We start from the raw sequence: 24,589 nt of genomic DNA on the forward strand, positions 1-24,589 counted from the left end.
TCTTCACGGGGTTCCACGTCACTTGTCCACAGGGTCTCCTTGGGTCTGTGTTTTCTGCTGACTCAGCCGAAGCGATGACACAGGAGAGCCGGGGGAGACGCGCAACTCTAAATTGCGTTTATAGAAATCAATGGCTCACTCTCAAGTAAATCCCATCCCACGTCCAGCAATGAACAGATGTTCGGGTTGCCACCTAGCGGTAAAAACACTCCACGCTGAGCAGCTGGCTTGTGTTGATGTATTGCTCCATATTCTTTCTTTCTTTCTTTCTGTATTTATTTATTTATTTATTTGTCCCCGATCTGCAGAGTTTCTGAAACCGTTAATGCACTTAAATAACGCACGCCCATGCGTAGGTGTTAAGAATAAATAGTACGAGATCTAGCAGCAGACTTTCATGAATCAAAACCACCAATCAAAATGCTACTCTTGGGTGAAATGCGGAATATATTAATGTCATAGTCAGACGTTGATCTTTTGAAGTTTTTTTTTTTTTTTTGGAGGGTCTGATGAAAGCCTGTGTGTGTGTTTGAAGTGTGCAGAGCAGCTGGCTTTGTGTTTGTGGACTCCTCCCGTTGTGTGATGAAGTTCAGATGCGCGCCGTTGTTCCGTACGCGCGTCACCAGGGGCACAGAGGAGCTTCCCGACGCGAGGGGTGGATGGAGAAATGTGTGGATCACGATCACGGGAGGCTTTGCACATGACATTACCCACCCCTTGCCTCCTCGTTTGACTGACGCCCTTCGACTTTTACAGGATATGCCGCCACCCTTTGTGTAAACCGAGCTGCTTTGGATTCACACATCCAGCCACCGTGTTTCGTTTCGCGTCTGTCTTCCAGCAGAGAAGCTCTACGGGGCGACTCGGACCGTAAACATCGCCTCGGTCACTGGCCTTTATGTTGTAGGTTACTCAGAGGAGCCTGAGTGCGTGTTTTATTTTTTTCCCCCTTTGATACAGGAAATGTTGGCATGGCTGCCTCGGGAGCACATAAGTGTCCGAAGAGCGAGAAGTTGGACGAGGCGCAGGCTTTGGCCAAGAGCTGCGCTGGGAGACCAGATTTCCTGCCTTGTGATGGACTCTCCATATGCGCCACGCACAGTCACGGGAAGTGCTTCAAGCTGCACTGGTGCTGTCACTTGGGCTGGTGTCACTGTAAGTTTGTAGTTTATCAGCTGCATTTATTTCAAAGAATCGATTCTCACTATCACCGAAGGCACTGCTGGCAAATGTGCGTGGTATTTGGTTGTTATGTGTATGTGTTTAGTTAAAACCACACAAGCACTGTTGCCTTCCTCCACTGAAAGGCTCAGAATGAGGCAGATATGAACTTTATTTGTTAAACAAGTTATAACGCTTCACAGATTATGTAAAGGTTGTCCGTCAGTCTGATTTCTTACATGCGCCTACAGGCAGCATTGGCTTCCCCTCGGGAGAAGCTGATGTCGTTTCCTGTTATTTGATTGTTTGTTTGGTGTAACTTCTTCATTTTATTGCTGTACTCGCTCCTGTAATACTTCATCATCAGTTTATATGTGATCGAAGTTAATTCTTCCTACCCTTCCTCTTGCTGTATGAATAGTTTATGCCGTCTAGACAATGGAGGCTGAACAATTCATAAATTTACTAGTAGATTTACTACTGTACAGCTCTGCTATTTTTTAAGCTTGTTTTTCAGGCTTTGTGAAACTGGTCGACACAGTCTGATGACACAAACCCGAGTCACCACTTTCATTTCTCTTTTCAGGATGATTCCGTGTTTTATTTTTGAGCAAAAGTCCCGTAAAAGCACACAATGACCAGACACAGTTATTCCCCCATTGACCTACAGTCTGATAATTCACTTCTCTGTGCCACTGCTGTCCAAAAAAAGCAGATCACTCTTTTATTAGATTGGCAGTGAGTGTCGTTAACACTCACTAGGGCAGTAGAATATGTATTAATCCACTGCTGAAAATAGTCCCAGACTAAATCCACTATTTACTCCCGTTTTTTAGTATTATGCCTTAACTGTGAAAATTCCTGAGCCACAGCTGTCTTTGTGACCCATTTTTTTCAAGACAACAGGGAGGACTGTTGGAAGGGCTGAACCCTTAATATTTTTTTTACCTACTGAAAAATGCAATTTGTTGACAACAACAAGAAATGGAATATTTCACCATCCTTTAATATGTTGTAGCCACAGCCCTCATCACATGCTCACACAAGTATCATGCACTCAACTGCTATTCTTGAGCCACAACACTGAACTCTGCAGCCTTGTAGTAATTTCATTTGTATCGACTATTGCATTGACTGTAATGGGGATGAAGTGCAGGGGTGCAGCTCCACTCGCACACGCACACTTTCCTTTCCTTTCCACTTTGTTTGTGCGCCACGCTTGCCATTTGAACCTCGCTCGACCTGACACCCTGAGACCACCGCAGATTCCCAGTAGCCGGGCCTGCACCTGACAGGATGTCCCTCTCTCTGTGCTGCCCTAATTTATCCCCATCTCTGGCTGCCCAGAAAATCCTCAGATCAGTGTAAAACACAATCACCATCTACCCTGCACCACTCACTCTGAGCTTATAGTGTGCAACTGCACAAGTCACATTGTAATCTTTGCTGTGTAATCGTTGGATTTAGACGCCCGCCTCCGTCCGGAATGAGCCAGGCGGTTTTTGAAATATCAGATGTGGCAGAAAAATGATGAATTCCTTCCTGTGTTTATTACAAGCCACATACAGCATTTATGACTCCACGCAAAGCCCATTCTGTGTTTCATCATTTGTCAACATTTAGACTTGCTCCTCCTTTCTGTTTTTGAAATGTTCATCACTCTGACTGAAAGTGTGCCACAAAATAGACACAGAGCTTGTTATGATATAGGAGAAAGAACCAGGCATATCCTAATGGAGCTTCTCACCTTCTCATCTCCTTCCACTGCAATTCAAAGGTTCCCCTCGCACCACGGTGAAAATAAACCAGCTAAGACTGCTGAATCAGGCAGAACCAGGGCACCCAGTGAGAGAAGTACACTAGCACGCCTTCACAAAGCCTTCCTGCTCGGCTCACGCCCTTCTCCTCTAGAAATCCATAATAACACTGGATGCAAAAGCAGGAAATGTTGTAACAGCCTTATCTTGTCCACGTTTTCATTTTGAATGTGCCTGCGACGGCCGCCTGGAGTATAAACTTATTCTGAAGCTGATAATTGTGCATTCACCACAGGGAGTCTTGCCGGGCTGCCTTTTTAATTACATTTTTAATAGGTTCCCAGCAAAACAAATACAAAAGGTCACTGCATATGAAGACTCGGCTCAGCAATTTAAATTCACAAACTAAAATTCTTTCCATTATCTCACCTGTAGAGCAGCGTGAGATGATTAGGTGTGACTTAACGCCTGGCTTCTTCTATTTTTATGTGCCTGCTGCAAACTGAACGCATCCACAATGCATTTCTTCCAGTTTTCCAGACTCAAATCATGTCTGCAGGCTAGCACAGGAAAAATATGTTGGATGGTCTTCCAGTGTTTTCCATTTAGTTGTGGAAACTTTTGACAAAAAACAAAACAAAAACGACCACGGAAAAAAGATGGTGGAAACTAGAATTAGATGTAGGTGGAAGCAATGTTCCCAGCTGGTGACAACATCAGTCCAAGCCTCTCATTAGCAGTAATTAGCTGTGTTTAGTGTCACCGCCAATATGTCATGTCTGATGAGAGCTTTTGCTCAAAGCGGCGCTGAAACCACCTGGTCTGAACACTTTTTTTCCCTCCTTCTCTCACTTCTCACACTTTATTCTTTAAGAATTGATTACAATTACCAAGCAGAGCAATGAATTACTCATTACGAAAGCCTAACAGAGTCTGTAATGAGTCCTGAACAGTCTTGTCAGTCTGCTTGTACTCTGCCAGGACTAATTTTGAACTTGTAGATACAAGAAAATGGGATCTTTCTGTCAGGCTCCCAGGGCAGTCTCATCCGTTACACCACGCAGCAGAAGCTCGCAACTATTTCTAAAGGGAAATACAGAGATTTGTTGAATATAGCCCTGTGCTGTATTGACCGGTTTGGTGACGGGTTCAAAATTTATAGCACTGCCAAATCATAAAAAGCTTCACCGATTATAAAGGGATCAATATATTGTCAGCACGGGCCTGAGGGGATGTTTTTGATTGATTGCTCATGTTTAGGATCTGCAGCCCTTCAGTCGCTTTAAATGCTGGTGTATCAGTGATGGATGCAGAGCATCGCTTTTGTTTTAATGGACAGGTTTGTGTTACTGCCATCTGACAAGAATACCTGACCAAGTCGGTTCTGAAAAGACTCCAACTTTGTCGTGTCCTTACTTAATTAATAAGAAGCACGTGTCCACAGGATTCATAATTTCCACGCTCAGTTGTTGCCCATGCAGAGGGCTTCAAATTGTCTTCTTCTTCTTTGCATAGAATTGAGGTTTCAGCTACTTTATTCAAATCGGTGTTTTGATCAAAATGAAGAAGGTTCATAGCATTTCTTCCTTCAAATAGTGCTAGCACAGTTTGCTGAACTATTTGTTATATACAGGAAAGTCTGCACAGCAGCCACTGTGATGGTTTTGATTTTAAATTCGTGGGCAGACAGCGCAGGAGCTGTTTGTCCAATCAGATGCAGCTCGGGGTTTGTTGGAGGCTCCAGGAGAGAGAGTGCACCTTTTAGTTCTCTGTCTAGTGGTTTTTCCATTAGTGTGCGTTGCTGGAAAGTAACATGAGCCCTTCCTTTAGACTGCTGAAACTTGGAGCTGAACTTTAGAATACATCGTTACAGAGGAAAACACCGCAGCTGGCATGCAGTTACTTTTAACAGGTCCACAATTTAGGTGGCAAATTTGTTGTGATGTGATTTAAAAGGGCAAGAAAAAGCCTTAACTGTTTCTTTTTGTGTGTTTTTATGCATGATGTGATATCCAGAATGCTTCCACGCATTATTTCTTTATTCGTGTTTATTCATTAACAAGACACTTTGACAAGTCGCAGAAAGCACACGTGTAAATAATAAAATCAACAATGGCTGAAATTTGTTTAGCTGCTTCGGGCGCATTGATCATGCTGGCTCATTGTCTCTGTAATGGCTTACGGGACACTGACGCATAACGGCGCCTTGTTATTAGTTCCTATGGATTCTCCTTAGACTGTAAAGCAGAGTCAAGTAATGGCCAGCAGTTGGGGACTTCTTTGGTTAGACTGTGAAAAAGCCTACAGGAAAAAAAACCCCCTCAAATGGCCTCAGTAGACACCTTCCTGATGATTTCATGGTCTCAACCTCCAGTTTCACATCCTACTGAAAACAACATTATGTTTATTTTGTAAATTACAGTCCCCATTAGAGTTGAAAACAATTATAAAGCAGGTCGGTGATCTATCACGGCTGCATGAGCACCCAGTGTCCCCTGATTTCTCAGAGACATCCCCCGTTCTTTGTGTCTGGTTTTAGAACGAGATGGCACGAACAAAGGGGTGACATCACGGTGGCCACCTACAGCCATTTTTTATATACAGCCTGTGGTTTCTCTTTCTGTGACGGGCCAAAATCTCTGCTATAACAAAGGCTTGCTTTGCTGATTGGTCACTAGAGCATCAATAGATCACTTTTGGCGTGCACAGAATGATTTCATAAGATAATTACAGATTGTTTAAGAGATCGATTCTTGGCCATTGTCGCCAGGAGTGATCAGTATCTCTTTTTAATGGACAAAAAAAGTCTTAAAGGGGAATTCTGTCAATTTTACACATCAGTGTGTGGTTACATATTGCGAGGAGCACTCATGTAAAGGTAAAAAAAATCCCTTTGAATTCCCTTCAGTGCCTCTTGAGTCAGTGTAGGCTGGAGGTGTGCAGTTGAAAAGAAGTGAGCTTGACAGACATCTGTAACCTGCTCCTTATCTCTGCATGTGGCTACATTATCTGCTACCTGCACAACACACTTGAATCTCTAACCAAACTGTCACGTTTGTATTGCATTGACCAGAAAAAAGTATTCTCTAATTAGAATAAATAAAAGAATTGTGTTAAAGCAGTGCAGTGCTAAATCAGTGGAGGGCTTTTCAGTGGTGTACTGTTTTGTGTGCACAGGGACACAGTCAGGAGTGTTTCATTAGGGTTACAGACTAAACAGTGGACTTCCAAGTGGCTGCCTCCGGAGGCATGAAACAGGAAGCACGATGCCGGGTTGGACAGTCCTCTTCCATGAAACCTGAAACTTGTGTTGTTTCCCCCTTAGCGCAGCCCCTTTTTGTTGGCCAGATTTAAACACAAAGAGCAGCGGATGTTGGAGCCTGTAGTATCCGCTGGCCGACTGGGCGCAGCAGCTGTTATGAGGAATGATAACAATCTGCTAAAATAATTGTTTTTGTTCGATGGGTTTTGCCAACATGCTGCTTTGAACTGGTATGTGGCACATTCAGTGGGCTACGTAAAGCCGGTTGGCTTCAGCTCAAACATGCAAAATATCAAACTGAGGGGGATGTTAATGACTCATTCACTGCTGAGGCTTCGACGTGAGCCAATATCGAAATGACATAATGTGTGTGTGATGCTGACTACATGTTGGGCTTGTCAACAATAATCCAGCTGCAGCTGGTAGGGCAGTAGAAGAGTTGATATTTTTTACAGTGTGATTTTGAAGGGGAGCAGGGGACTGATGGGCTGCAGGCAGCATTTTCCAGAGAATCTACCTCCTGTATTAAAACAGTCTTTGCAGCCCTCGGCCAGCTACAGGCCCAGGAGAGAGGAGGCGTGCAAGATGGAGACGTGCGGTAGCAGAGGAGTACTCGACTCCCTCCTCTGAGCAATCTGCATCTCCCTGCTTGTTCTTCCACTTCCTTATTAACCTTTTCAACTCTTGAGTTTTACTATAAATAACTTTGCATCTTTACGCAACATTCTTTGTGTACCGGTTTCAACACTTTATCTAGCTAAATAATCACTAAAATAATCCAGATGATGTTTTTTATGTATATATTGAAGATACTTTTCATTCCCTGCTTTCAAATTGAAAAAGCTGCTTTCGTAATTAGAATTTTGTAATGAAAATCTGTTAATTCTTCATTGGCTTATTTACATCTCCTTTAGTTAATGACCTCATTTATATCCCAAATGCTTTTAATCGGTCCCTGGTGAACTTGTTGGGTTCAGCTGGGTTTTAATTGTAACGTGATGAAAAGCTTTTCAGTCGAGAGTCATTCCTCCCCTTCACGAAGTGCAAAGCGTGTCCCGCGCCCGGTCGACCGAGGCTGCCGTCAGCAGAAAAACACAGCGCCCGTGTTTGTGTTGAGAACCTCCCATTGTTTGACACCGAAGGACTGAAACCATCTGACATTCACTGTTGATGTTGCAGCTGTCTGATGGTTTTTTTATGCTGCCAATCTTCATTTGTAGCAGGACAAATTTCTCGTGGCATCATTTTGTCTGTTTGTCTGGGTATCTCTGACAAAAAGGACAAACATATGTTTTTCCCTCTCCACCATTTTCAGGCAGATTTATCTTTAAACCCTCACTATTCAAGGACAACACTGTCACATTTGTCTTATTGTCTTCAAAATCCAAAACAAACAGCGAGGAACTGATTATATTAACAAGTTTCGCCTGTGTAGATAAAGCTTGTTTTGTTATTACTCCACTTTTCATTCTGTTGCCCTCAAAAAACTGCTAAACAGTGAGTCACAGCATCGCCTGCACGCACACTGCTTTATAATAGTTAATTTAGCTCTTTTCATTTCACAAATGCAAAACGAAAAGAAACACGTTGAATATTTTTGCTTTGTCCATGAATGAAAAATGTCCCATGCCGGGAGTTTGTGCAGCATGTGGTGAATGTTGCAGACTGTCCTTTCTTTGTCGGGACATGTGGTCTTTGTTAGTGCGGAAATACAAACATGCACAGAGCGGGGGCAGCACACGCAGAGGTCACCCAACAACTGACGTCTGACGTTGTCATGCGAGGCCTGCAGCACCGGGCAGCACATTGTTAGAGTACAGCTCAATATCAATAAAGCTGCTCAGACAGAGCTGGTGTCGGTTTCAGTCGTCACTGAGCAGTGTACGTACATACAACCCTATAAAAGCTATTGCTGAGTGCAATATTTATTTTAGTCAGAAAAGAAATGCAAGTTTTATCAATCTTACATAATTTTAATCGCTTGGAAAGCCCAAACATATTCTGTGGGTAGTTTTCAGTTCCGGTGGATTGGTTTTATACAGGGGCGGGATTGGTAATTGGTTTACCAACGCAAATGAACTCATTTGTACACCTCAAAATTGGCTCAATTTACTGCAGTTTCAAGCTAGTGGTCTCAAAAGACAAAAAATAATAATAATTGTGTGCACAGCATTGTCATCAGTGCGACCAGGCTGGGCTTTTAGTATGCTGGGTGCTGGTATTCGTGTCGAAGCATAGTGTAGCTGATATTCACATGTTGGTTTTGTTCTTGCATCGTAATAGTTATATTCTTGTTGTGATGTCATAGCTTTCAAGTGTGGGGAAAAAAGGTCCTTGATTGTATAAAACCCCCCATCAACATTTCATGTGTTTTCTTTATTAATTTATACAATATAATAAATATACTGTCAAGTCAGGTTTGTTGTTAGCCAAGTTTACGTTACTTATGTTGGTTTGCTACAGCCTTTAATAGCACTAGCTAACCCCTTGAACAGTGTTGGTCAAGTTACTTGAAAAAAATAATCAGTAACTAATTACTGATTACTTCCCCCAAAAAGTAATCCCGTTACTTTACTGATTACTTATTTTCAAAAGTAATTAATTACTTAGTTACTTATTAAAAACACGATTTACAACCTGAAGAGGTGATAAAGCGATAGATCTTTCAGCCCAATTCTACTTTTTCTGCATAATCAATCATACAAAATGTAATCAAATGGAAAAGTCTCTTTTTAAAACTTGTTTTATTAGTTTTAATCTTTTAACTTTATGCATCAAGCAAAAAATTTAATTATATGCAACATTCTCTGACTTGAAGAAATTAGTTTAACATTTAAACCTATTTTCTGCACATTCCAGCACATAATATAAAATATTTTTTTGTGTTTACACTCACTCTTTCAAATAGATGCAAGTAAAACACAGCAGAAAATAAATAAAATCAAAGACTTGCGGTCCTGTTGCTCTATTTTCACCTGTAAAGCAGGAGTGGGGTAGGCGGAGGTGTGCTCTGGTGCAGGTGTGCTGCAGCGGTCAGGTGAAGAATCTGCGAGTTTCTCTGTGAATTTCCCATTACGTCGTTGCGTACTCGGAGCTTGTTTAGGGGTTTTTTTCGGTGTAAAAAGAAGTTTTCTTCCCACGAACGATGGACACTAATGTTTTTGTCACTTTTTATGGAATCAAACTCAAAGTAAGGTCAGTACTTCCACGTTTTAAACGCTGCACGCTCATACTCTCTCCTGTACTCGATATATGATCCATTGTTGATCTGCACACAGCTGTTGTCACGAACGTCGCACTCGCTTACGTCACTGTCATGAGACATTCTCGCAAACAAATCACGGTTTTAGTAACGCAGTAACGCAGCGTTCCTACGGGAAAGTAACGGTAATCTAATTACGGTTTATGCAATAGTAATCCCTTACTTTACTCGTTACTTTACTACTTAAAAGGTAATCAGATTACAGTAACGCATTACAAGTCACATGTTACTGCCCATCTCTACCCTTGAATGCTTAGACAATGTCGTTGGTCAGTGCGATGTTGAGCCTGATGATGCAGGATCAACACCAACATGGGGATATCAGATCGTGCGTCCAAGCACCACCACTGATCTGATTGTTCTGTTGGAAACCTGAGTGGATGAACATACAGAGATGAGGTGCTCAAACCTGTACTTATGATGTTCTTACTGTAGCACTGTGGCTATTTCAGGAGGACAGTGCCCGCCCCCTCTCTGCCAGCAGTAGAAAAGGCTTTTCTGAATCAGGAGGATAAACATTTAGTCCACATATCTCTGCTATTATGTCTCGGACATGCTGGGTTGATAACCAATGACCACTGCAAAGCTGCAGGCTGCGCAGATGGAAAGCAATTCCTTAACAACAGATCTGGACACTTGTGTGTAGAGGGGTGACTGCTCGTATCACATCCAAAAAAGGCCAAACCTCATATTATTGTCTTGCGAGGACTTATATTGTTGGATTATAAAATCTAGTTAAAAGTAGTTTAACAGGATTTCAATTCTAGTTTTTGGCTATGGAGAGATTGGTACTTCAAACTGATATTTCCACACTACAGAGAAGTGCACAAGAGTAGAATTATTCAGGAATTTTAAACTAAAAGCATCTGTAAATTTTGTAAACGTTTACTATTGTCAGCTGTTTCTTGGATGTAACTTCTGAGTCTGAAAAATCATTGGAGCCAATGTGGAAGTGCTTTCAAGTTGTATTCTTTCTAACAGCCAACAGTAGGCGACTCCTCGGGTTTTAGAAAAAAGTTTGGCTACGCTGAAGTCTATGCGAAAACTATCCTTCGGCTCTCTTGATCTGTGGTCTCAGAAAACAGTTTTCCTGATGTGTTTATGGTTTAAACTGATGGTGTTAAGTCTTACTGAAAACAACATTATATTTATTTTTATGTTACGGTCCCCATTAAAAGCAGAGTATGCTTTAGGGCTGGCCAACCTTGTGATTGCTACTATATGAGCATGAAGTGTACCTCGGTTTTTCACTCAGATTAACCCGCCACTCATCATGTCTGGTATTAAAAACACTAAGCTGACTCGAGCCTTGGCTACAGGACTTTAATAAACAATTCAATAAGCGTTTAATTGATGTAGAAACCAAGGTCGCTCAATGAAACAAAAACCCAGCTGGTGTAGTTTCTTTTAAACCTTATTTTGTCATGATCCTGGGTCTGTTGACCCAGCGTTTTGAGTTTTAGTTTATGTAAGCCCGTCAGGTTTCCTAAGTTCATTTGTTATCATGCCTAGGTGTTTCTAGTTCTTATTATTTCCCCCTCGTGTTTCCAACTATGTTAAATCTCCCCTGCTCTTCATGCGTTTCATGTCTGTGTCTTACGTTGTCAAGTTCGGGTTGTCATGTCTATGTCTCTTTATGTTTCCTGTTTTATTGTGAAGAGGTCTGGTGTTTCTGTGTTCATCGTGTTCAGTTTTACTCTCCCACGGTGACGTCATTATGTTCATGTGTGCCAGCTGTTTCCCCATGTGTTCCCACTTCCCTCATCATCCTGTGTGTATTTAGTCCGTGTGCTTTCAGTCATTTGTTGTCAGGTCGTCTGCTCATCCATGTCTCATCCCCAGGTACCCATGTCAGTTCACTATGGTTAAGTGTTTTCATGTTTTGTTATTAGTTCACCCAGTTTAGGTTATTGTTTAGTTTTCACCGATGCCCGATTATTTTTACCCTCATTGCTAGCCTCAATAAACGGCTTGTTTTGTTTATCCACACTACGTTTTGGTCTGCGTTTGAGTCCTCCTCTGCAACACATACGGTCTGCCCCAGCCAGACCGTGACATATTTGAGTTTCTCTTTCTGTGTTGTTGACATGACTGACTTCATTTCTAAGCAAATGTCACCCTTGAACTCTTCCTTCCATACAGAGGCCTTTGGGGGGTTTCACAAAAATCTGGTCCAACGCCTTCATTTATTTCAAGCACGCAACCTGTTATAAGGAACCGAGAACTTCAGATGACGTCGTATTTTTCACTTGCAGATTCTCCACACGTTGGCAATTAAAGAACGAATAATATGAGAACAAAAGGTTCTGTTTTTGCATTATGATTGTTTTCCGGCTTGCAGTCTTTTTTATGTTTATTGGATACGGCACATAGTCCCAGTATTAAAAAACAGAAGCTTGTTTTTTTTCCCCCAACATATAAAGATTCTCTCTTCTCATTTTTTTTTCTCAGATTATTGTAAGTGAGATTTATCACACATACCGTACTGTCCTCGGGGCTCACAGAAACAGTGATATTTCTAAGAAAGTGCAGACACCTTGTAAATTTACAGACGAGCTGCACTCCTTCTGCAGGGCTGCTGAGGACAAGCAGTGTTGGTGTAGCGTTAGCTCCATATGCCTGTCTGTTTTGTTGTCTGACTGTGCATCTGTCTGTCTCCTAGTATTGCTCATGTTATTTGAAACTCCAGATGGATGAATGCAATTAGATGTAATATGCTAAAAAAAAGGCAACTAAATGTCAACACATCTCCTTCTACAGCTTTAGCTCTCATTTGTTACCGCTTTCAAGCCTGCCTGAATGGGCTCATCTCAGTCTGAACATGGACCATTGAGTTTCTCTCATTAAGCAGAACAGCTACTCTACCTCCCTTTTTGTCTGCATCAATATTAGCTCTTGTGTTTGATATTAAAAATATTTACAAAGTCTGAAGATCCAGCCACATCCTCTTAAACGCCTCGCACGCCACGTGGCTAACGCAGTCTTGTATAATTTAATAGTGAGGTGGTCGCGTGAGTTATTCCACAACACTGCAGCTCATCTGTAAGGCTTGTGCTTGCTTTAAAAAAAATGTTCTTCAGCATTGAAAACTCACTTTGTTCATTCATCAAAAAAAAGATGGCCTCCTCCCTAATTTGAAGCAGTTTGATATTGTCAGTGTAGCCTAGGAGAAGAGTTTGAATGGAACAAGGCAGCCACTAAAACAAAGGACAAGGACACACCACGAGAGGAAGAGAAGTGATGCGTTGGCTTGTCGTCTTCTGTAGTTTCTCTCTGTCTCCTGGGAGCCAGTTAAACACACATCTGAACTGCAATATTCAGGCAGCACAGAGTTGGAGGTGGTGGGCTGCAAACAATGAGTAACATCTGGGAGCTGTTATTTTGAACTATCACCAGCAGAACTTAATGTGGCATGGCTTAGAGTCTTCCAAAAAGAAAAACTATAGAAACACAGTCACTGTGCAGAAAAAATGCTATTTATTGGATTGAGAATGCAGGCTGCCTCATATATTAGAGCTTTGTATTTATATTATGTCAGTAATTCTAGTGTTAATCATGAAAACATCGGCTGTAAATATTGTACACACAAACCCTGTTATTTATTTTTTTTATATTTGAAGAATGAGTCTTGCATCAGTATTGAAGGGTCAGAAATGATTGTTGCTCTGCTCCAGCTGGCCTAAAGTTTACACTGTTTCAGTCTGGCTGCTGTTTCATTACAGATGTTGGAAAGAAGAAAGGCATCTTTAATTTGGCAGCAGAAAATGCTTTATTATCTCAAAATTACTCATAAGATTAAATAGGTGATCATCTGATTTTAGATAGATAGATAGATAGATAGATAGATGCAGTGTGGGGACTTTGTCTTTGTCAAAACTACTTAAATGAATGCAGGAAAGAACAATCATATTTTGCTCGACCATGCAATACCATCTGGAAAGCATCTAATTGGCAGTGGTTAAATTTTTCAGTGTGACAATAATCGCAAACACACCGCCAAAACAGTAAAAGCATGGCTGGATAAAAAAACAACAACAACAAAAACCCCACAAGTCACAAAATATAAACAAAGGGCATTGCAAGACTTTGCATGACTTTACTGTGACATCGACAGGGATTTGTTAAGCTAGCATCTTTCTTAGATTTGGGCATGTACTGGAATGTGTGGGAGTGGTTGACGTTCACGTACTCATGCTGTCTCCAGCATTGCTGTTGTGACTGAGATTGCTTGCTGTTGATATACGGTGTGTAGGTTTTCAGTCATCCAGGTCGCTGTAGTCCAAGAAGCTTGGGAAGAAAGCGATTGGACTCCGAAATTTCTTCAAGAAATTTAAAGTCCAGTCGCTTTCCTTCCAAGCTCCTTAGAATACAATGACATGGATGACTGAGAACCTACTCAAAAACCCAAATTTGATTTTTCCAAGGAAATTCTTGTCATATCATTGATGCTTGTTGATGCACATTGTGTCACTCAAACACACTCCTCTTCTCTTAGTGTTCTTTTTAACTATATACTGACATTTTCTTGCCTTTTTGGGAGCTGTGTTTCTCACTTTCAGATGAACATAATAAATCCTTGCTATTTTCCCTCCTTTTAAACATTTGCATGGGAAAGCACTTGAGCCATCAGCTGGTAAACCCTTCACAACATTTAGCTGCAGAATTTTTCTTTGTGTTGTTTGGTGTTTGGCAGGTAGTTTAGTGGGTTTGAAGAGTTTTTCCTTTCTTTTTTTTCTGAAAGCAGCTGCATACTGATGACATATGCAGATGCCAGAGGTGGGAGTAAATGGTGAAGGTGTGGGTCTGGAGACCAAAACGATTAGCTGAAAAATGCTACAAGTGGTTTAGGGGATAATTTTGTGTGGGTTTGTCACTATGTGCAACAGCTCTGCCATACAAGTAGGCAGTGGTGTCATTGTTAAAATACAAATGAATGTAACTGCATGTTTTGTTTTGTTTTGTTTTTCTTTAGGCAAGTACGTGTACCAGCCCATGACCAATGTGTGCCAGCTGCCCAGCACGACCGTGCCGCCTGTTGGCTCAGAGTACAGCAGCACCATCGACCTGTCCGTCTCTCTGGCCGAGCGCTTCCTGAAACTCGCCCCTTGCTTCAAGTCCCCGCCTCACCTGGAGTCCCCGAAGTACTGCGTGATCGCAGACCTGTTTGTGGACGACTACATCGTCAAACGTATCAATGGGAAGATGTGCTACGTGCAGCGTCCCCCGCCTCCTTTGCCAGAGCCGCCTCATCCTCCTACCCCCCCACCACCTGCTCCAGCTACACCTACGGTTCCCGAAAATCCCAGCCAGGCTCAGCAACCGCCCAAACCGACACCGTCAACTCAAAACGCACCTGCACCTGTGCAGCCAGTGCAGCAGGTATACGGTGAACACAAACACCCTTCCCCACTGGATAAGGTAAAAGGTCCCAAAATGGACCACTGTTCTTCTCCGTCAAGCTCCGAGGACTCCGGCATCAACGCCCTCGGTCTCCACTATTTGGAGTCCTGTGAGGAGGAGAGCGAGGAGGAGGAGGAGGAGGAGGATGACGAGTTGAGCACAGATGGAAACTCCAGCCCTGGGAGCCTCTGGGATCAGGATGACTGTTCTCTGCTCTCTCCCTCCAAGTCTATGATAGAAATCATCGAAAAGATTGAAACAACTGTGTAACTGACATGGCATCAAGGTGGAATTGATCTATAAGGAACATCTACGGAGCAGAAGCTTATTATTGAGAATAACTCTCAAGGATTTATGACATATGGACCAGTAGGAAACAAACCCCTCTCTAACGCTTCAGCAGGGCTTCGCCCGGTTGTTTTGGGATCAATTTGTTTTCCTGCAGGTGGCTGAGGACAGCGCACCTACAATCTGAAACAGCCTCTCCTCTGCCCGCATCCTCTGCATGGATTGAATTTGCTGAACTTATTACAATAAAGACAGAAGCACAAGAATATCAAGAACATGCACAGTTTACCAAAAAGACCTCCTCATGGTCGTGTGGAGAAAAATCAAAAATACAAAAAAAAATCTAGAGTAGGTGCACATCAGAGGAAATAGGAAAACAAGAAAAGGGGGACACTTTTTTTGTGACACTTCTCTTTAGGTATATATTACTGGAGCTAAATTATGTATGAACCAAGGTGGTATGAGTATGTTTCATGATGATAATGAGCAGTTAGGTAATTATTGTGTTCTCCAGTCAGTCAGTCTGTCAGACTTCGCTGCAATTCAGCATTCGAGTGGCAGATAAGCATGCCGTCCCTTGTTCTCCGGTCAGTGACTCCACCCACACATATTAGTAATTCTGACTCTTCAGCGTAATAACCACAAGGCCAGCTACCTCTCGTGGGCCTAAAGCACACCGGCCTTTTAACTCCTTAATTACTCAGCTCTGAGCTGCTCAGAGCAGGCGCACCTGCTTTTATCGCATTATTAAAAAGATTTGTGGCCCACAGTTTGTCTGCACTTTACTGACACCATCACGGGCAGTAGGGTAGGTAGGTCAGTGTTTGACAATCAAGAATTACAGAGAAGCACATTCCTATACTGAACCTGCCAGTGAGGACCAAGGATACTCTTATACCTTCTAAAAAATGTCTCAGACTTTACAGAAAATTTTTCTGACCACCTTTTCTGGTCAAGCTGAACTGAACGACAGTCCCGTTAAGCAAAACATGACTTGCACTGACCTCTATTAGCAGCCGAGAAATTGAATAGCACGGACGCGTCTCCGGTACAGCTGCAGTGACAGGGAGGGAAGTTGTCACAGTAGACACAAGTGAGACAAATATCGCTGAGGGAACATATCTAATTTATAATCTCATAATAATAATAACAATAATAATAATAAACCTACATTGTTAACTAGTTTGGGGACTTTTGAGAATGAAATGCCTTTTTCGTGATGACCAAAAGGGGGGTCTGGGGAGGTCATTCATTTTAGAGTAGTAGGTTACATCTTAAAAGATATTAGAGTGTGAGATAGGATGCCTGAATACCTGTTGTGATGTTGTGATTGGCATAAGAAACGAGTAGCTTATTAGTCATATAGTAAAATGAAGCTGGGCGGCGTCTTTTATTTTAATGTTTAAAAACATTATTTTCCAGAGAGCTATCAGCAAAAATCACCACAGTTATCACAAATATTTATGGCTGCAATGTTATAAGCACTAGATGTTTAAAAAAAAAAGATGAAGAAGAAAAAAATCATTTTGCATGACTGCATTCACTTGCAGGATTCCCTCATGTCAAACTCCAATTAAAAACATGCTATCAAAGAACAAAGAAACCCTGTAATAGTTATTAAAACAAGGTGTTTTTATTCAGGGACAGCCCTGGACATTACACTGAGCACAGTCCCTTATAATGCAGTCGAAGAAAAATGCATTTTGTTCTTATTCTTGTTATATTATTATTTTCATATGAATAAATCTTAATGAAACTCACCTTTTTTCCCTCTCTCCTGGTTCATCTATTGTGGACAGCGCGAACACCCTCTGTAAAAAGAAAATGCACTCAAACGTCCTCCACACGACACACTGATGATGACTAATGCTCTCCAGAGCTGGAGTGGGTAACAAGAAAAAAACAAAGTAAAGTAAAGTGAGAGATACACTCGAACTGAGTCACTATTTCAGCTGTGGATGTCTGATCTAAACTGTGTTGAGGTATGTATCTTGCTGCCTTTGAAAGCTTTAATTACTTTGTGCTGCACATTTTAAACATTTTAAAGGGGCAGGAAAAACATCGGGAGTAGGTTGTAGTGGAAGATTTAAGATTGGACACATTCTTTGCTTCAGCTTTATGTAAGACAGAAAACACTGAGCTTGTTCGATGGAGACAGAGACCCCCTCCCGGTTTCCTCTGGGCTTCTGTCTTCTCCACACTTCGTCTAGCAGCAGATTTTATGAGAGACCATGCAAGCTTCTTTCTCACCTTGACTGCAAACTGAGATTGATTTCTCCACGCTTCTTTTTCCCCTTGCATTGTGTCTATCGATCCTTTGTGCAGAGAGAGAAAACCAAGGCTTGGATGAAATGCTAATCAGTTTATATAAATGTACATCCACTATTCTGCCCAAAGATGAAGAGGAGAGGAGTGGAATTGAATGCTGGAGAGCAGATGACATAGAGTGGGAGAAGAAGAGGAAAACCTGAGAGAGAATTTGTGGAGGGAGTACAGCAACAGGCAGGAGATGTGGAAGCTCAATTAGCGGGATGATGATGATGCAAGCACATGTAAAGTCGTAGGATGGACTTCATGTGTGCATACGTGTGTGTGTGTGTGTGTGTGTGTGTGTGTGTGTGTGTGTGTGTGTGTGTGTGTGTGTGTGTGTGTGTGTGTGTGTGCGCTCCGGTCTGTGCAGACGCACACACATTTTTACGGCGTTATGAAATAGTTCCCGTTTTTTTCAAATGGTACAGAGCGATTGCATGAAGAGATCACTGTTACTGTTAATCCCTCACAGCAAAGTCATTCGATTGGCAGGAACCATTGAGCAGTGACAGCATGCTAACACACACACACACACACACACACACACACACACACACACACACACACACACACACACACACACACACACACACACACACACAAAGTCACACACCAAGTCACACACCAAATGAAAATATGCCCTTGTTCAAGGACTGCTTCACAGGCCAGGTTGGCACAGCTTGAGTCACACAAGCTGTAGAGGGATGTCAGTTTCACTCTTTCCATTCTGATGTTTGCACAACCACATTACCTTCCTAAGGAGACGTCCTTTTAATTTCATACAACTCAATTTCCTCTACATGGGGCAAAACAAAACAAGCAGATCCCCAATACTTAAAAGAGGTTTCAAGTTACAAAATGAAAACATGAAGTACCAGCAGGGACACACCTGAGTAGTAGGAGAAGGATTTTAGAAATACATCAAATACATCTGCTCTCATGGGGAATCCTCAGAAACTTATTAAAAATGTTTCTTTAAAATAGATGCTAACCTTTTTGTGTGTGTAACTGCAAGCAAATTAGAAGCATCACTCCCAGATACCTCTGTTTATAATCTCCTATATTACATTATATTTACTTAAATGAGAACTCCATGTCTCTAAATCACATATTTGTATTTCAAATAAACACAAAATCCAAAGAACTGCCAAAGGGATAAAAGGTCTGGTATTTTCTTTGAACTATTCTTTTTCCAGGGTTGAATGATTGAACATCATACATGTTTAATGACTTTAAAAAGCAAGAATTGAGTGTACAAGTTTCTTTTTTTGGGGGGGGGTTCTCTAATCCACTGGGTCAAAAGTATGTGCACAGGCTTAATTGCATACACACATCCCCACTTATAATCAGCTGAATGTCCCATAGCAAGTTGGACCTCAAGTGGACATCAACAAGCTTCTGGAAAAATTCTGGCTGGATATTATTGTTGGCAGAATTAGTAGAGTTCATTGAAATTGTTTAGTTTCCTGGCATGGACCAGGATTTTAAGGATATTTCATAAAGTTTCAGTTGGGTTGCGGTCGTAGCTTTGGGACGGCCGGTCCAGAAGCTTGCTGTTAGCGCACTTTATCCGTCCAAAAAGCCCGTTTTGATCTGTGTTTAGATAACTGTTCAAATTTCAAGAATTTGGAGGTAGTCCTCTTCCTTCATTATTCCACTTATTTTGTGCAATGTACCAGTAGCACTGGCAGCAAAACAGCCCCAGAGCATGATGCTATTACCACTATGCTTGGCAGCTGGTACAGTGTCAATTCTGGAGCAGGGTCTTCTTTCTTGGTGGGACCATCTCTGTCAATGGTGATATACAAGTTTGCCTCTCTGTGGACAGTGGCACTGGTCCTCCAGCAGTTTTCACTTCTTGGCAGGCTTGGTGATCCCTGGGTTTGTCCTGAATATTTTGACCAATTTCCTTGCATCTGAGTACTCTGGGAAAGTGGTGACACATCTAAATAGCTTGTACCTACTGTATGTGCACTAGTTTAAAATGATGATCCTGCAGTTGTTTAGAAAGAGCCAATTAAGCTTCTGGAATAGATTTCCCAAAGCACCGACCTCAAGCCTACTTCTGCCAACAAGCAAATGAATTTAAATGAACTCTACAAATTCTGCCAATAAGAGAGGTCAAAAATCCAGCCAGAGTTGTTCCAGAAGCTTGTTGATGGCTTTCAAGAGCATATGGTCGAGTTGCATTTTGCCAGGAGATATTTAAACAAATATTAGTGGAGGTATGTATAGTTTTGAGCTTGTATGTAATCATTTGACTTGTGTGGAAATTCCAAAATAATTTAAAACATGCTCACCCAGTTTTTGGTTTTTAAAAGTCATTTAAATTGATTGTTGATCATCTTGGCAACAGTTCAAAGAAATCATTAACAGCTCAAATTTACCACGAAATTCGTGGACTCCATGAGAGCAAAGAACGTAAACCTTTGACCACAACTGCAGCTCAATGTGATAATAAAAAGGTTGCTAATTTTGTCTCCTTAAAGCAAAATGCAATTAACAGGAAAACTGAACAGCTGACTCCTTGGAGTACAGCATGCTGAATGAGACAAATCAGCACCCACCCATCACTCGAAGTAGCAATGCCCTCAGGTTAGTCATAGGGATGCAGGTCGTGCTGCACAGCGTATAGCTGAAGTAAATTTAAAACTTCAGAGTTTTAGATTCATGTGCATTAATCATGGGCAGGCAGACAGGTTAAAAAAGCAAACATCATCCACCTGTCAGACAGAGTACAGTGAGATACTTTTCAAAACCTAAAACTGCTTATGGGAACGTTTATGACTAAAATCTGGAAGTTAAAGTGTTACCATTATTTACAATTTGACAGCGCACATCCTAGAAATCCATATCAGTTCCTCACAGACAACCAGCACCATATTTGAAGTATACCTTCTCCCCCTATAGCTACATATTCAGAGCTAAACTTCAACAGCGGCACTCAAAGGGACCATTTATGCTTCAACATTCTGTCCCTATCACTGGCCTGATGCAATTGGCATGCACGTAATGGGAAAACCCACCAGCACCCTGCTAATAATTAGTCGGACACATGGCTTTGCCCGAGCCGTGCTCTGTGGGTGATGGGTGTCTGATAAGCTCTATAAACACGAGTGTCACCTGGAGTGCAGCTCTGCATTCCCTGCCTTTGAAATATTCATTACATTTTTCGTCAGCATCTGCCCTTGTCTTTGAAATGGATTTCAGGCACTTTTTAGACACAGAGCACGACTTTTCCTTCTGCTAACCGCAGACAGCAGCTTTAAGCTTTGGTGTCGATAGACAGGGCTGTTTTTGAAAGTGTTCTCTTTTGTGTTGCTTAAAGCTGGTGATTCACCGTCCAATATTCCTTTTGAAAAACTCGTGGGGTTTCTTTGTCATAGCAGAATGACTCACACTGACATGTTTTAATGTGATTAGTTGTCTTTGTTGTAGTAAAATAGTCTGCATTGATGGATTAGTCTGGGGCTGCACAGCAATGGATGATTTATTGTTTTGCACATAAAATTCGAAAACACTTCTTCTTGTTTAAATTATAAGACTCTACCTTCCCTTCCCAGAGAGAGGATACTTCACTGATAAAATAAATAAATACATAAAACCAGTCATTAAGATGAATGAAATAAACTATTTTACATTCACCCTATATAACCACTGCTGATGGGTTTAAGGCCCTGGATGGTGGCCATTAACAGAGCCAGTGTGGGTTTTTGTGCGCTGAAGAAATGTTTGAATCCATCTTAATCACATCAAAGAGACAGAGGATGTTGGAGAAGCCTGTTCTGGCTTTCAAACCTGAAAGCCAGGCAAGTCAATTCGGGCACCTTAAATATTTTTTTGCCTTGTAATTTATTTCATTCGTGGGCGATTGAAGCATGAACTACAGTTATTAGGAGCAGGCAGATTTATTTAGTTTTGGGGTTTGCGTGAGAACAAGGTTAATGTTTTAGTTCTCTGTTGTAGTGTAATTTGAGTTTCAAGTCAAAGAGACATGTTTTTTGTGTTATTACTTTATGTACTGAACATTTTATTATAATATTAAATGGGAAAAGAGAATCATTTTGTTATTTTCAAGCCCAAATGGTGCTGAAAACAAAGCAAACGGCTTGAGGATTTCATCAACAGCAGGCACCCTGAGTGTACGGGGGAGGGTTTGCAATCATGTAAACCCTGATGACAGCGCACGGCGATGTTTCCAATCATGTAAGGTACACATCCTCATGATGGAGTTACAGCTGCAACATTCAGAGAATTGAACATCCCCAAACTGCAGCACCTCTCTTTGTGAACCAGTCATGAGCTGATTCTTATCACTCGATTGATGCTGCTTCACAACACTTTGGACAGATGTGGCCCCCATCTGTGAAAGCATTTCATAATGCCGCCACTCAAACATTGTATTGTTCTCCTCTGTTTAATATTTTCTAAAGGGTTGCCTGAAATAGTGATTGAACTAGGCCAGCGCCGGACCCAGACTGCTTCCAGCAGATAGGACTGAAAAAATATGGGACGTAAGCTTTCTAAATCTAAACGCCCGCAGCCTGTCAACCATAAAAAACATTGGTTTCAGGGGAATGATTGCATTATGAGATTTTGGCCGTTATGGCACCCGAGGACGAGCTTTGTGGCTCCATTAACGTGAGTAGAGATCTTGAAGGAAAATGTTATCCTCAAAAGCACATAATCCTTGAACTGAAGTACAAAAAGCAACATTAAAACTTTCAAACTTCTTCTGTGTTTTAAAAAAAAAAGTTCCTTGGTGAGAGGCTCTGAAATGTCACAGAGTTTATGGTTCTTCCTACCGCACCATAATTGGTGGTTTCACAGGTGATTGGTGTCATTACTGGTATGCTTCAATCAAGGCTCTGTGAGGCTATTTCTGGGCTCTTTCTTATTTTTCTACTGGATAGCTAAGTTACAGTACACCCACACCAACCTTTGAATTTCATCTAAATAGAGGACATTACACCTACACCACAAAGTTAGAGTGAGGAAGAGAAATAAAGGCTGCTTTTATTGTAGCCTTGAATCCTGCATGCTACTTAAGGCCGAGGTGTTTTGTGAGTTCACATTAAAACGCATATATTCTTCGAATATTTCAGCTTAAAACACACAGAGATGTCTGCAAACAATAGCGGCAGCTGAACCTTGTACAGCAGAAACAGACAAGCAGCATCATCAGATAAAATATTTGATGTCGACCAAAACCAGGTGCATGATACCAGCAGCTCAGCAGGAGGAAATAAGACCGGCTAATTTGGGTTTGAAAAGAAACCTTGGTGTGTGTGTGCTAGAGGAGAGGAGGAGGAGGAGCATCAAACAGACACATCTGATTAAGCAGTGTGTAAATGGACCTGCTGACTGGACCAGATGAGGACCAGCAGATGGTTTTCCGCATCACAGGGTTGGATCTGCTGCACCGTGTCCACCACAGCCCTCCAAAAAGCTCTTCAACCGGCGACACCGGCACAACCACCCCCCCGCCCCAGCCTTTTTCCCATCATGCCCACGAACGCTATTAGCATGCAAATACTGGCTGAACACCCCCTACACCTCAGCTGTCATAGGCTGCACCAGACCTCCAGCTTCTCGGTGCATTAGTGTGATTTTCTTTATTGTTGTGGGATTAGGCGGTGGGAGGGTGGATGGGGAGAAGTGGAGCTAGTTTTTCTCTTGGTACTAATGTCAAAGGTGGTATGTTGTTGAGACTGACACCAGTTCTAATGGATATAAAGGCAGAAGCGAAGGAGAGAAAGTTAGCTTTGGGGCATTTAGAGGTTTGGAGACACACAGTTAACGCCTGCAGTTCCTTCTCTGCTTTTTTATTTAAGTATATAAGTAGCAGCTTATAATATTTCTTCATTCTTCCGATGCTTGAATCAAACTTAAAAAGCAAAGACAGGAAATTTTTTTGTAATAATTATTGAAACATCCATTAATATTCTGTCCAGCACAAAATCAGACAAGCAAGAATGTGGACTGAATTTCAAAACTGGAATTACACAGACACAGTCCAGGAAAGTGAAGTGATTAAGGTACTTTAAGGTTGAAAGAAAATATCAAGGGTGTATTAGCTTATAACTTAACACCACCCTATACTATAACACTATACCCTCTCATCTAAATATACATAGCTCATGCCAAAACAAAACAAATTAAAAGAAAATGTTCTTGAAGAGAGGTTTACAAATGTGACTCATGTAAGTTTTAGCAAGAGTACGATAGGGACAGGTCTCTGTCCGAAGTCTTTCTCAGCACCTCTAAGGCTGTCAAAATAACATGTTTGATTTCTTAATTCATTTTTAAAAAATTCAAATCTCATTTTACTGTTTTACTTCCACCAGGAACTTCCAGGACTCTTTTCTCATTGCTTCTGTTCCCAGTCCTCATGCTAAGCTAGCTAGCTGCTGCCTGTAGCTCCACATTTACCAGCAATGAAAGTGATCCTGTCTTTACAGCCGTCTCTTACCAAGAAGGCAAATAACAGTAATTCCCAAAATGTCAAACAGTCCATTAAGCTGCAATCTGAATGGCAAATAAATCAACATGCAACTCCAGAGTCCATTTGGCTTTGTGATACAATCAATGCAGGCACCCCAGGTTGTAATAAATTGTCACATTTCTTGTTTTCCACAAACACTGTACATACTTCAGCAAGGTTAATGAGTAGGTTTTTATTGTAAACATAATTCATATTACTCCGCAGCCGTATACATCCTGCAACAGCAGCCGATTGTTAATTCCCCTGCTCTCAGTGCTGCTAGTTTGTCTTTGTTTCCTGCTCCGTTTCCTGGCTCTGTTTCTGTGCTCGCTCTTCGCTTTTGTGCATCGAGCCTTGCGAGCACAATTACCACAAATTAGATTAATTGCGAACTGTTAGGCTGGTATTTTTAGCCAAAGGCTGAAATGCTCTCTTAACCAAATTAAAAGGCACGGCATATCCAAACGCACATAAAAGACACTCCATAAACACTCACAAACATGCTTAGAACTGGAGAATATCTCAACTACTGCAGAACCTTAGCTCAATCTTCCTTTTAAGTCCAAAGTATTTTTTTTTCATCTTCCAACTTGATTCTGTTTCCTTTGATCATCCTCCTCCTTTTACGCTCTCATCCTGACTACAGAGAGTCCGATAGATGCACC

The 24,589-nt window shown here is 41.6% G+C and overlaps 1 protein-coding gene across 1 annotated transcript; it reads left to right on the forward strand.

Moving 5' to 3' along the window:
* Positions 1–351: 351 nt before the first annotated feature.
* Positions 352–16,890, forward strand: LOC147311700 (UPF0524 protein C3orf70 homolog B). Its single transcript, XM_086267368.1, has 2 exons — positions 352–1,155; positions 14,415–16,890. Exons 1-2 carry the CDS (start codon positions 972–974, stop codon positions 15,110–15,112), a joined length of 882 nt encoding a protein of 293 aa, XP_086123494.1. The 5' UTR covers positions 352–971; the 3' UTR covers positions 15,113–16,890.
* The last annotated feature ends 7,699 nt before the right edge of the window (positions 16,891–24,589 follow it).

The sequence above is a fragment of the Aulonocara sp. 'chitande type north' Nkhata Bay genome, linkage group LG16 (assembly GCF_057382095.1).
Source record: "Aulonocara sp. 'chitande type north' Nkhata Bay isolate Kocher_YH1m ecotype deep benthic linkage group LG16, A_spYH_male_GT1.1, whole genome shotgun sequence".
NCBI classification, from domain to species: domain Eukaryota; kingdom Metazoa; phylum Chordata; class Actinopteri; order Cichliformes; family Cichlidae; genus Aulonocara; species Aulonocara sp. 'chitande type north' Nkhata Bay.

Bases quoted from the DNA above. Each gene is read 5' to 3' on its own strand.
- LOC147311700 (XM_086267368.1), top strand. From the start codon at position 972: ATGGCTGCCTCGGGAGCACATAAGTGTCCGAAGAGCGAGAAGTTGGAC. The intron at 1,156-14,414 runs GTAAGTTTGTAG...GTTTTTCTTTAG, and splicing joins TCACTTGGGCTGGTGTCACT to GCAAGTACGTGTACCAGCCC.